The 12,162-nt window shown below is 30.4% G+C and overlaps 1 protein-coding gene across 1 annotated transcript; it reads left to right on the top strand.

The window, feature by feature from the left end:
- Positions 1–625: 625 nt before the first annotated feature.
- LOC131635083 (UPF0481 protein At3g47200-like) lies at positions 626–2,183 on the top strand. The gene has a single exon (XM_058905684.1). It carries the CDS (start codon positions 723–725, stop codon positions 2,130–2,132), a length of 1,410 nt encoding a protein of 469 aa, XP_058761667.1. The 5' UTR covers positions 626–722; the 3' UTR covers positions 2,133–2,183.
- The last annotated feature ends 9,979 nt before the right edge of the window (positions 2,184–12,162 follow it).

Raw genomic sequence — 12,162 nt, 5'->3', positions numbered from 1 at the left:
TTGAAAATGCATGGCAAAAACAAAATTTTTAGGTGCATTAGGAATTTGACGGCTTAAACTTTAGTGTTTGTTAGGGATTAATTCCTTGAATTTGAATTCTACACTTTCTGATTAGTACTTCTACTTTGTAGCTCAACTCATCCACCAAAGTGTTCAATTGATGTCATCACCAGGTAACTTAATGCTTCAAGTTTTTGTGAGTAGGATGGCTTAATTAAATGTTTTTTTATTTGTTTATGTTTTGGTGACGGTATGATTGGGGCTGTTTGGGGTATGGATGAAGTAGAGTGGACAGCAAAACTATTAGTTGGATTATTACTAAAAACATAGGAATATGGGGATTTTATATATGTTAAATTGATTTCCTCTTGTGGCAGGTAATGAGGAATAATTAAATGTTCATAGATTTCGAAAAATACATATAATTGTTCACATGAGCTATCGATGTAAAGTATGGTATATATATTTATTTTTTTTAAAAATTGGATTATTTTTCACATCAGACATCTGAATTCAACCGATGTGGTATGTTAATTTTTCACATTGGACAGTGGTCCAATGTAAAATGTCTCTGATTTACTACATCACTTAGATTTATATCGGATCCAGACCCGATGTAAATAGCACTTTTCGCTCAATGTAAAAAGTACTTTCTGCATTACACTAGTGAATGTAGAGTGTAGACTTATTCACTACCACTCAACTCAACCATTAGAACATTCATGACAGGTGCCCTTATGGATACAAGATTTTCTCAGTTGAAAGAGGAAAAAGAAAGGTTTGATCAGAGTTGCCGAAGTTCAATTCCTAAGATCCAAAGAGTTCCAAAGTTTTTGCAACAAAATGAAAGATTTTATAAATACTGCTCACCAAAGATTGTATCATTTGGTCCCATCCATCACAATAAAGATAGTCTTAAAGAAGGAGAGCATTATAAGCGTTTATGGACATCAATATTTGTTGCGGAATATGGAGAACAAAATGATCAAGATGTTGACCAATCATACAAAATTTTGTTTAAAAAGATTGAAGATAATATTGAAGAATTGAAGAATATGTTTACTGAGGATGCAATTGAAGGTTATAATGATAATGATCTTGCTTGGATATTGTTTGTGGATGGATGTTCTTTGATATATTTTATGGAAAATGTTGATCATCAACGTCCAAAAGCTCTAAATCTAAAGTATGACCGACTAATGTACATATGGAGGGATGCTCTATTATTGGAGAACCAACTTCCAAGAAAAATACTTGAGATTCTATGTGAAGAGAAGGGTGTCGATTTGAATTTTATATATAGCAATTATAGTAATATGGGTCAAAGCAAACGATCAGGAGAGGTGGTGATCATAGTGGATAATCCTAAATTCTTTCATATACTTGATTTTAATCGATCATTTCGTTTGTCATCCGTTATAATTCAGAACATTGTAGGACAAAATCTAATGGAAACACGAGAAGGAGAAGATGATCATGATATAATGGAAGAAAACAAAACCCTAAATCAAAAACATAGCAATGAACAATTGAATTGGAATACATATAAGAGTATACGAGATCTAAAAACGGTAGGAATTCGAGTGGTAGCAAATAAGACAAATAATTGGAGATGGAGTGATATTTCATTCAAGTCTAAGTGGTTTGGTGGAGAACTAAGGCTTCCCATTTTTTTGTTCAATGATGTCACACTTTATTTTTTTCGAAACTTAATAGCATATGAGATGTGCCCAGATGTTCACTACGACTATGAATGTTGCTCGTTTTTTAGCTTTATGGATTCGTTGATTGACAATGCTGAGGATGTTAAGGAACTTAGATCAGCTGGTGTATTTCAAAATTTACTTGGAAGTGATGAAGAATTGGCAAAGCTCTTCAATGATTTAGGTGATGATTTGCCGACAAAAATGTCTAGTCACTTTTCCCCCACAAATGCAGTGACCTATAGTAAGAAATATATTATGGTAAAACGTCAAATTGAAACGCATTACACAAATAAATGGAAGACATGGTTGGCTCAAGTTTACAATACTCATTTTAATACACCATGGGCTATGATTGCCTTTTTAGCTGCATCATCGGCATTGGTTCTAACTTTCCTCCAAACATGGTTTACGATTCGTCCTAATTAAACAAGCAAGACTCCAAATGAATGTGTATGTGTGTTGGTATTAATTGAGTTTATTATGTATCGTATTTCATTCCTAACATTGGAGTGCAAATAAAGTGTTTTATATTTTGTGTGATTGTTGAGACATTGAGATTTTAGGAAGTGTCAGATGTGTTCTATGACGTATTATTTTTAAAATTTGTCTTATATATATTAGTTGGAGGGTTAATTTTCATACACCCGTAACACTCTTTGTTTTCTCTATCCAACTCCACATCCATTTAATTAACAATCCTATTTCTCTTTATCCCCGTTCCGTCATTCTTTTTTCTCTCTCTCCGTCTTTACAACTTATTTTTTTATTTTAAATTTCTATCTCTTCACACTTATAAAATTGGAGTTGGAGTGTTGTCCAACAGCAAAGGATCTTATCACCCTTCTATCTTATATCTCTATCTCTTTAAATAAGGAATAATATTGGTTGTCCAAGAAACATTTGTTACAAGTTGGAATATTTTAGAATTTAAAATAATAGTAATGTTGTAGGCCAATTTTTTGACACCCACCAAGGATTATACCATTTGCTCCAATCCATTATAATGGTGAAAATCTTAAAGAATGAGAGCATTACAAGCTTCTAAGGACATCAATATTGGTTGCAGAATATGGTGAAAAAATTGGCCGAGATGCTAACCAAGTATGCAAAGGTTTGCTTAAAAAGATTGAAGATAAATTTGAAGAATTGAAAAATATGTAATTTACTGAGGATGCAATTGAAGGTTTAGATGTTCAGATGTGTTCAAATGTTCACTACGACTATGAATGTTGTACAGTCTTGAGCTTTATGGATTCATTAGTCGACAATTCAGAGGATGTTATGGAACTTAAATCAGCTATTATATTGCAAAATTTAGTTGGAAATGGTGAAGAATTGGCAAACTTCTTCAATGACTTAGGTGATTATTTGCCAACAAAAATATGTTGCCATGTTTCCTACACAAATGCAGTGACGTACAGTAAAAAATATAATAATAACAATGGTCAAATTAAAAAGCATTACACAAATAAATGAAAGACATGGTTGACTCAAGCTTACAATACATATTTCAATTCACCATGGGTTATGATTGCCTGTCTAGCTGCATCATTGGCATTGGCATTGATTCCTAACATTGGAGTGCAAAGAAAGGGTTTTACATTTTGTAATGTAATTTTTCAAACATTGAGATTTTAGGATGTATTAGTGATATTTTGTGATGTATTAATTTTAAAATTTGTCTTGTATAGTTCTTTAATTTTCCGATAAATATTAAAGGGTTAAATATGCTTTTAGTCCTTATAAATATGACAACTTTTAATTTTAGTTCCTACAAAAAATTTCTTTAAACAATGATCCTCATATTTTGATTCTTTCCATTAGTGACGAAGGCTTACGTGGCAGGTCATGTGTCACAACATATCAATTAAAGAACACTAAGGGTCTGTTTGGTTCAAATGAGGGGGAGGGGAGGGGAGGGATTTTAATGGAAGGGAGGGAAGGGGAGGGGAGGTGAGGGGATTTTATTAATCAGATAGGCGTTTGGTTCAAACGAGGGGAGGGGAGGGGAAGAGAGGGATTTTAATTAAAAATATGTTTGGTTCAGGAGGGGAGGGGAGGGGTTTTATTAATAATTTACATTTTTATCCTTATTAATTTATATAAGTGATACAATATGATATTCAAATGTGAAAAATTTATACATATTTTTTTAGTAAAATTTCTAATATTGAGTGACTAAAAAGTTATAATTTACTACATAATGTTAAAAAATTGAGTTCACTTAATTCGAATAAAATATTCAAAAACAAATTAAACTATATGTTAATAACAACTTTTAAATCGTAATGAATTTTTTAACACATCAAATACATAAAATAATTTATTATTAAATATAAATGGCTTAAATATTTTAATAAAAAAATAAAAAAATGATAATGAAAGATTTAAAGTTTGATATAAAAGAAAATATGATAGGATACATAACAAAATTATAAAAAATATATAAATAAACATAAAAGAGTTATAAAAAAAATCAAAAAAAGTACAATGATTATGATTTATATTAAAGACACAAATTTAAAAATAATTTGAAGGGGGAAAATAATTATAATAGGTTGATAGAAGCAGTCGAGAAAAATCACATAGAAGAGAGTAGTAATACAAAAGAAAATGAATAATTTTGAAATATTAAAATAAAACTGAGGATATTATAGTAATTATAATAAGTTTTAAAATATCAATGTGCAAATTCCCTCCCCTCCCCTCCCCTCCAAATCCCCCGATTTGGGGGACGCAAAACGTGTGTTTTGGAGGGGTTTTGCTCCCCTCCCTTCCCCTCCCCTTCCCTCATAAAATTTGAACCAAACACATTTAATTAAAAATATTCCCTCCCCTCCCCTTCCCTCCCCTCCATCTACCCCGAACCAAACACACCCTAAGGGTGTGTTTGGTTCGAAGTAGATGGAGGGGAGGGGAGAGGAGGGGAAATTTTTAATTAAATATGTTTGGTTCAAATTTAAGGAGGGGAAGGGAGGGGAGGGGAGGGAAGCAAAATCCCTCCAAACCTCACTTTTTGCGTTCCTCCGAATTGGGGGTATTTGGAGGGGAGCGAAGGGAATCTAAATTTTAAAATGTAAAAAATTATTATATTTACTAAAATATCCTCAGTTTAATTTTAATATTTGAGTGAAGACCCATTTTGGTCCCTCACAAATATTACACGAGTCAAATTAGTCCCTCACAAAAAAATTGACCCAACTTAATCCCTTACAAAATTTAATCGGATCATATTAGTCCTTCTGCTAATATTTTTTTCAAATCGGTTTTTTACTACTTCTAAACCGGTTCTTTTCATACTTTTAAACCATGACTGGACTGACACGTTGGATTTTTTTATTTTTTATTTTTAAATACTAAATTAATTTTTATTTTTAATTTCATTTTTAAACAGTTATCAATGAATAATATCAAAAAAGCCAAAATTATTTCTTATAAGTAATTTTTAAACAAGTAATTTCCATGATTTCTACTAATATTAACAACTATACATAAATTTTTATCTACGAGGTCTCAAATCCAAGTCCCTTCAAATTAAATAATTTTCATTTTACAACTAGACAAATCAATTTCTATCGTTAATAAAGTGACTATCATTTACAACTAGAAAAATTAATTTCTATTATTAGTAAAGTGACTATTATTTACAACAAGACAAATCAATTTCTATTGTTAGTAAAGTGACTATCATTTACAACTAGATAAATCAATTGCTATTGTTAATAAAGTGATTATCATTTACAACTAGACAAATCAATTTCTACGGTTAGTAAAGTGACTATCAATAACAACTACACAAATCAATTTCTATTGTTAGTAAAGTGACTATAATTTACAAATAGACAAATCAATTTCTATTTTATTAAATTGACTGTCATTTAAATTGAAGAGACTTAGGTTCGAGACCATATTGATACTAATTTTGTATTTTTTATTTTAAATTTATAATTGTTTAAGATTAATCACATGGGCCGAGTTCAACTCCTTATAAGAAACAATTTTGGTTTTTTTATATTATTAATTTATAATTGTTTAAAAATGTAATTAAAAATAAAAATCAATTTAATATTTGAAAAATTAAAAATAAATAAAATTCAACGTGGCAGTCCACTCACGGTTTAAAACTAGGAAAAAACCGATTTGAAAAAAATATTAACAGAAGGACTTATATGATCCGGTTAAATTTTATAAGGGATTAAATTGGGTCTATTTTATTGTGAAGGACTAATTTGACTCGTGTAATATTTGTGAGGGACCAAAATAGGTCTTCACTCTTAATATTTAAAATTTTTTTTTTTCGTGTTAATGCTTCTCTTCAATGTGAGTTTTCTCGATTATTTCCATCAACTTATTATAACTATTATCCACCTTCAAATTTTTTTAATTTAATACAAATCATAATCATTACATTATTTTTATAATTTTTTTAATGTTTATTTATGTTATTTTTTCTTCTAGTTTTGTTATTTATCCTATTACATTTTCTTTATATCAAATTTTAAATCATTTACTTTATTTTATTTTTTTTGTTTATTCATTTTATTAGAAATTTAAATTATTAGGTTTAATAATAACTTATTTTATTTATTTGTTTTGTTAGATGATTCATCACTATTTAAAAATTATTATTAGCATATAGTTTCATTTGTGTCAGAGAGTTATAATATGAATCAAGTGTACTCAGTTTATTAACGTTATGGTAAATTATAACGTTTTAGTCCGTCAATATTAAAAAAATTATTACCAAAATAACATTTATTAAATTTTCATATTTGAATATTATATCACTTATATAAGATCATAAGGGTAAAAATTAATTTATTTATAAAACCTCTCCCCTCCCCTCCTGAACCAAACATATTTTTAATTAAAACCCCTCCCTTCCCCTCCCCTCTCTTATTTTGAACCAAACACTTATTTGATTAAAAAAATCCCTCACCTCCCCCCCCTCCCCTTCCCTCCTTTAAATCCCCTCCCCTCCCCTCCCCCTCATTTGAACCAAACACACCCTAAAGAAAAATAGAGAGAATGCGGGGGTTTTAAAACCCGTTAAATAATTTAAAAATTATAAATTTTCACAAGCAAATTCATTCCTCCTTAACTGTGTGCCAGAGTATACTTTCTACATAATTCTACATATGTATTTATGTTTCTTTTAAGGCAAATCCATTCCTCCGTTAAGGCAAATTCATTCCTGCGGGGGTTTTAAGGCAGATTCATTCCTCCTTAACTGTGTGCCAGAGTATACTTCCTACATATGTATTTATGTTTCTTTTTACTTAATTAAACAACTATGTTACACTCCAAGCTACATCCTAATAGCAATTCAAAGAATACACGTGAAGATGAAAATGGAACATGTTATACGAACAATAACACAATTATATAAAGGACAGGAAAAATGAAACTTTTTTAAAAACCTTGAAGTTTTTATTACATGCAACACTATCCATGAGCATTTGATTTAATGGAAATAAGCAAGAAAGTGTTGGTGATTTTAGTATCATCAATGCATTTTGGTAGTAATGTGATTTACTATAGGCCAATGCAATTATGCGTTAAGTTTGAAACGAGTTAGGGTAGTGCGGAGTGCACGCTCGTCGAGCCAAACGCGTAATTGAATATGAATAATAGAAACGGGCATAACGTTTCGTTTGAATAGTTGCACCCGTTCCCAACGGACATAACGATTCGTTTGAATAGTTGCACCCGTTCCAACAGACATAACTGTTTTCCAAAAAGGTGTGTCTGTTCGTTTCTATTATTGGTCTCCTATATAAGGAGTCTTTTGGTCTCGATTTGATATACGATTTTACATACTTCCTCTCTACATTCTGATCTGTTCTCCATTGTCAGAAACAGATTGTTCTTCAAGAATTATCCCCGCAAAGATTTCGTGAACCCAGACAAAGAATAGGGTCGAAATACTTTGTTCGGAAAGTGAACGAACACGATTCTTGAAGATATCCAGGATTATCATACCAAATATCTAACAAACGAACAAAGTATTTTCTAACAATCTTATAGTACTTCAATTATGGTAACCGAGGCTTCCGTATCAAGAATCAAGAATAAAATCCGGAATTTTGTTTAATGACAATGAGGCTTTTGTTTCAAACATTAAAGGATGAATTGTTGTGTTGTGGACACATTTTGTACACAAGATCAATCAATATTATAATCCGGGTACGTTTTATTATTTCTTATAGAAATCAAAGCATGCTGAAAAATATGATTTTGAAATTCAAAACATGAATTTTTTTTCCTAACCATTGGTAACACAACCTTAATGATTAAGGTATATGTCATACTTAAAATCTTTTTAATAATAATTGTAATATATTACTTTCTTTTTGGAATTATATAACATTCAGCGGCATAAATATGACATTCATTTAGTTAATATGTCATTTCTGTAATCTAATTACGCAAGGTTTTAAGGTCTTCGTTATAAACTGTTGACATGCTTTTGAAATTTCTATTTTAATTTTCATTTCGAACCGTTGCGTGGTTGATGCTTCATGAAGAGAAGCATTGGTTCAATTCCATTATTTATATGACTGTGGCACTTTTGTAATATAAAAATAAGCAATAGTGATACTGCAAGTATACATTTTATATTGAAGTATATCCATGCATATATACAAAATATAATTTTTAAAATGAAACGGTACATCGGTGTATCTACCCGTCGGTGTATATACCAGTCGGTGTATATAATATATATTGGCATATGCAATATATTTTTTATCTGTATTATAATAGTTTTCAAAATAATATCTATAACAAATTCTTATTATAGGATGTGTTTTGTCAAACGTTTTTATCAGTGTTGAATTATATTTTATTTCCACATTGATTAATTGTATTGGTTTGAAATAAATGATGAAATAATACAGTAATACAGTGTATAAATTGACCATTAATATATGTTGGTCACATTGTCATATGGGAAATAAATTCTTATAAAATATAAGGGTTTGTTGATTACAAACGTAGTCAATTCTATGTATTGAATAAAATTTATTATTATAAGAAATATGAAGATTATTCAAAGATAGTTCTATAATGTCTCTGAAATTTGAGTCTTATATAACTATTAAATTTTGAGAATCTTATCGTGGAGGATAAGGAATTCGACATTCATACAAATATGAACCTTGTGAAGAAAGTTCTCCACGGAGTGTTGAAACGCAAACTCAAAGTTCGTCAATAATCGAACTTAGAATAAGCAGAAAGTCTAAAAGGCTAAGGATCTATGACCGAATAAAATCGATTGTCGGCATATTTTCTTGTGTCCAGTAAAAGGAAAATGTGAGAATTTTGTTCGTAATATTCATATTATCCTTCGAGTGGAAGTTGATCCTAAAAAGTTACAATGAAGATGTAATTTCAAGGAACTTCTCAAGTGGATGTTTAGAAGGAAGTATTATAGTGTACAAGCTTGTTAAATTCTTGCATGGATTAAAACAAGCACTGAAACAATGACATTAAAAGTTTGACTTTGTCATTGTAAGATTCTCCGATTAAGGAGTAGACACACAAGTTAGAGGGAGAATTTTCAATCTTATCAAAACAAGAATTCAAAGAGTTTGTCATCATAAAAAATAGGGAGATTGTAAAGAATATATCTTATATATAGTTTTGATGAAGACAAAGGTTATCAAAGAGGAAAGGATCAAAAGTCTCTTGCACGTCAATGATGAAGTTGATTAAGAAGGATTAACATAGAAATTCAAGTGAAGACTTGAGATAAGTGAACATAACCAAGGTACTCTTTGTAATTTATATTATAGTATTTTAAATTGCTCATAATTTCATCTCTCACTTCATCTGAAAACCTTCTTGCATCATCATGCATGATTATCTAGAAATATTTCTTCATCTAATTCTTGTGACAAGTGTTGGTACACAAAGTTATGTGAGAACATTGTGATTTTTTTTTTTGTCTCCGTGTTAATTATATGTTGATCATTATCAATGAGATGAATGGAACTTTATAAACAAAGAGGTTTCTAGATTTGACTTTCAAGATGAAAAGATCTTGAAATGATAAACACCATTTTCGATCAAATCAAAGTGAAATAGTGGGGGTTAAAAACATGTATAACTAGTTCCACAATGGAATCTGAGTTTGTAGCATTAGCTGCTGCTGGTAAAGAAGCAGAATGGCTAAGGAACTTGGTATATAAGATTCCGATATGGCCTAAACCGATATCACCAATTTATATCCGTTGTGATAGTAGTGCCACACTGGCTAAAGCATATAGCCAAATATACAATGGAAAGTCTAGACATTTGGGTATTAGACATGGTATGATTAGGGAATTAATCATGAATGAGGTGATATCTATTGAGTTTGTTCGGTCGCAACAAAACTTAGCTGACCACTTGACGAAGGGGTTAGCAAGAGACTTAGTGAAGAAGTCGGTAATTGAGATGGGATTAAAGTCCATTTAAATCTATTAGTTATGGTATACCCAATTCCCTTCTAATACAACGTTAGAAGCAGAATTCAATGTGGAAAGATCATAGTTAAAGATTGGAGCAATTGTGTTTATCTTCCCAAGGTATGTGCTCAGACCTGCAAGTGATGGCTAGGTTGAAGTATATCTTCTTAATGGTTCTTTTGAAAAATTGCTAATGCAGGTGCAAGATTAAAAGGATCACCTATGTGAGCATGAAGTTTTGCCGCTTCAAGAAGCTTGGACTTGGCTTCCTATATGCTTATTAATGGATAAGGACACATGGCTTGTAAAGTGTCAAGTATGAATAGTAGAGTATTGTAAGAAACATATGTGTACTATATCTTTAGATATTCAAATGGATTGACGGGTTCAATCATTATGACACCCCGATTTTCGAATATTTGGAATGTGTATTTGTACTAAGATGAAAATTCAATCGTAAGACATTTTCTTCTATGCATTTGTTTGGTCGTTATACCTGTAAAGTAAATCAAGGATTATACTAAAATGGGGGGAGTTTGTTGGTGATTTTAGTATCATCAATGCATTTTGGTAGTAATGTGATTTACTATAGGCCAATGCAATTATGCGTTAAGTTTGAAACGAGTTAGGGTAGTGCGGAGTGCACGCTCGTCGAGCCAAACGCGTAATTGAATATGAATAATAGAAACGGGCATAACGTTTCGTTTGAATAGTTGCACCCGTTCCCAACGGACATAACGATTCGTTTGAATAGTTGCACCCGTTCCAACAGACATAACTGTTTTCCAAAAAGGTGTGTCTGTTCGTTTCTATTATTGGTCTCCTATATAAGGAGTCTTTTGGTCTCGATTTGATATACGATTTTACATACTTCCTCTCTACATTCTGATCTGTTCTCCATTGTCAGAAACAGATTGTTCTTCAAGAATTATCCCCGCAAAGATTTCGTGAACCCAGACAAAGAATAGGGTCGAAATACTTTGTTCGGAAAGTGAACGAACACGATTCTTGAAGATATCCAGGATTATCATACCAAATATCTAACAGAAAGAAGCACCGAAACAACACAATATAAGTGTGATTTAATGTTGTTGTCTAACACTAACAAATGAAAAAATAAAGAAATCTAGGTAAACAAGTGTCAACATTAAAGTGAAGGAATGAAATAAGTATGATTCTAAAAAAAAATATTCTACTATCAGGAGTTTTTGGCATGGAGATTGTAACCTAACAATAAAAGAATTTCAAATACCAGGCTTCTTACGTTAACCTCACAGCGTATAATGTTTAGGCCACTAAACCATTGCTTTGAGCCTCCAATGCATAACAGGCAACCTTACTAATAATAATGATAGATATTGAAGGAAAAGAAGAGGGTGTTTAGCAAAAATGAATTAAAAGCCACCCTACTAAATATATCAATGCTCAATATCAATAAAGAAGCTGCTTTTATATATATATATATATATATATATATATATATATATATATATATATATATATATATATATATATATATATATATATATATATATATATATATATATATATATATATATATATATATATATATATATATATATATATATATATATATATATATATATATATATATATATATATATATATATATATATATATATATATATATATATCGATGTTCATGGTTTTGGTAACTTCTAAGTGCTTAGTAAACAAAGTAACAAATTTCATGATACTTAATAAAGTTCATGACAAATTTTAAAGTAGCCAACTTCAACAAATTTGGGTGACGAACTTAACCAAATTAACTTGATTTTATCATGATATTCAATAAAGTTCTTCCTATTAGCCTTCTCCATTGGAAATTCATCAAACAATGCATAATCTTTTTAATTGTGAACTCAAACAAGTTGTGAATATGATGAGGAATTTGATGTGAATATAATGGGTCGTTGTTGGGGTTAGAGAGAGGGGGTTAGAGAGAGAAGGTGGAGTGAGATATTTGATTTGTGAAAAATTATTGT

The sequence above is a fragment of the Vicia villosa genome, unplaced genomic scaffold (genome assembly GCF_029867415.1).
Source record: "Vicia villosa cultivar HV-30 ecotype Madison, WI unplaced genomic scaffold, Vvil1.0 ctg.001420F_1_1, whole genome shotgun sequence".
Taxonomy (NCBI): domain Eukaryota; kingdom Viridiplantae; phylum Streptophyta; class Magnoliopsida; order Fabales; family Fabaceae; genus Vicia; species Vicia villosa.
Note: the sequence above shows the minus strand (reverse complement) of the source record. Positions and strands in the feature narration are given on the sequence as shown.

Bases quoted from the DNA above. Each gene is read 5' to 3' on its own strand.
- LOC131635083 (XM_058905684.1), top strand. From the start codon at position 723: ATGACAGGTGCCCTTATGGATACAAGATTTTCTCAGTTGAAAGAGGAA.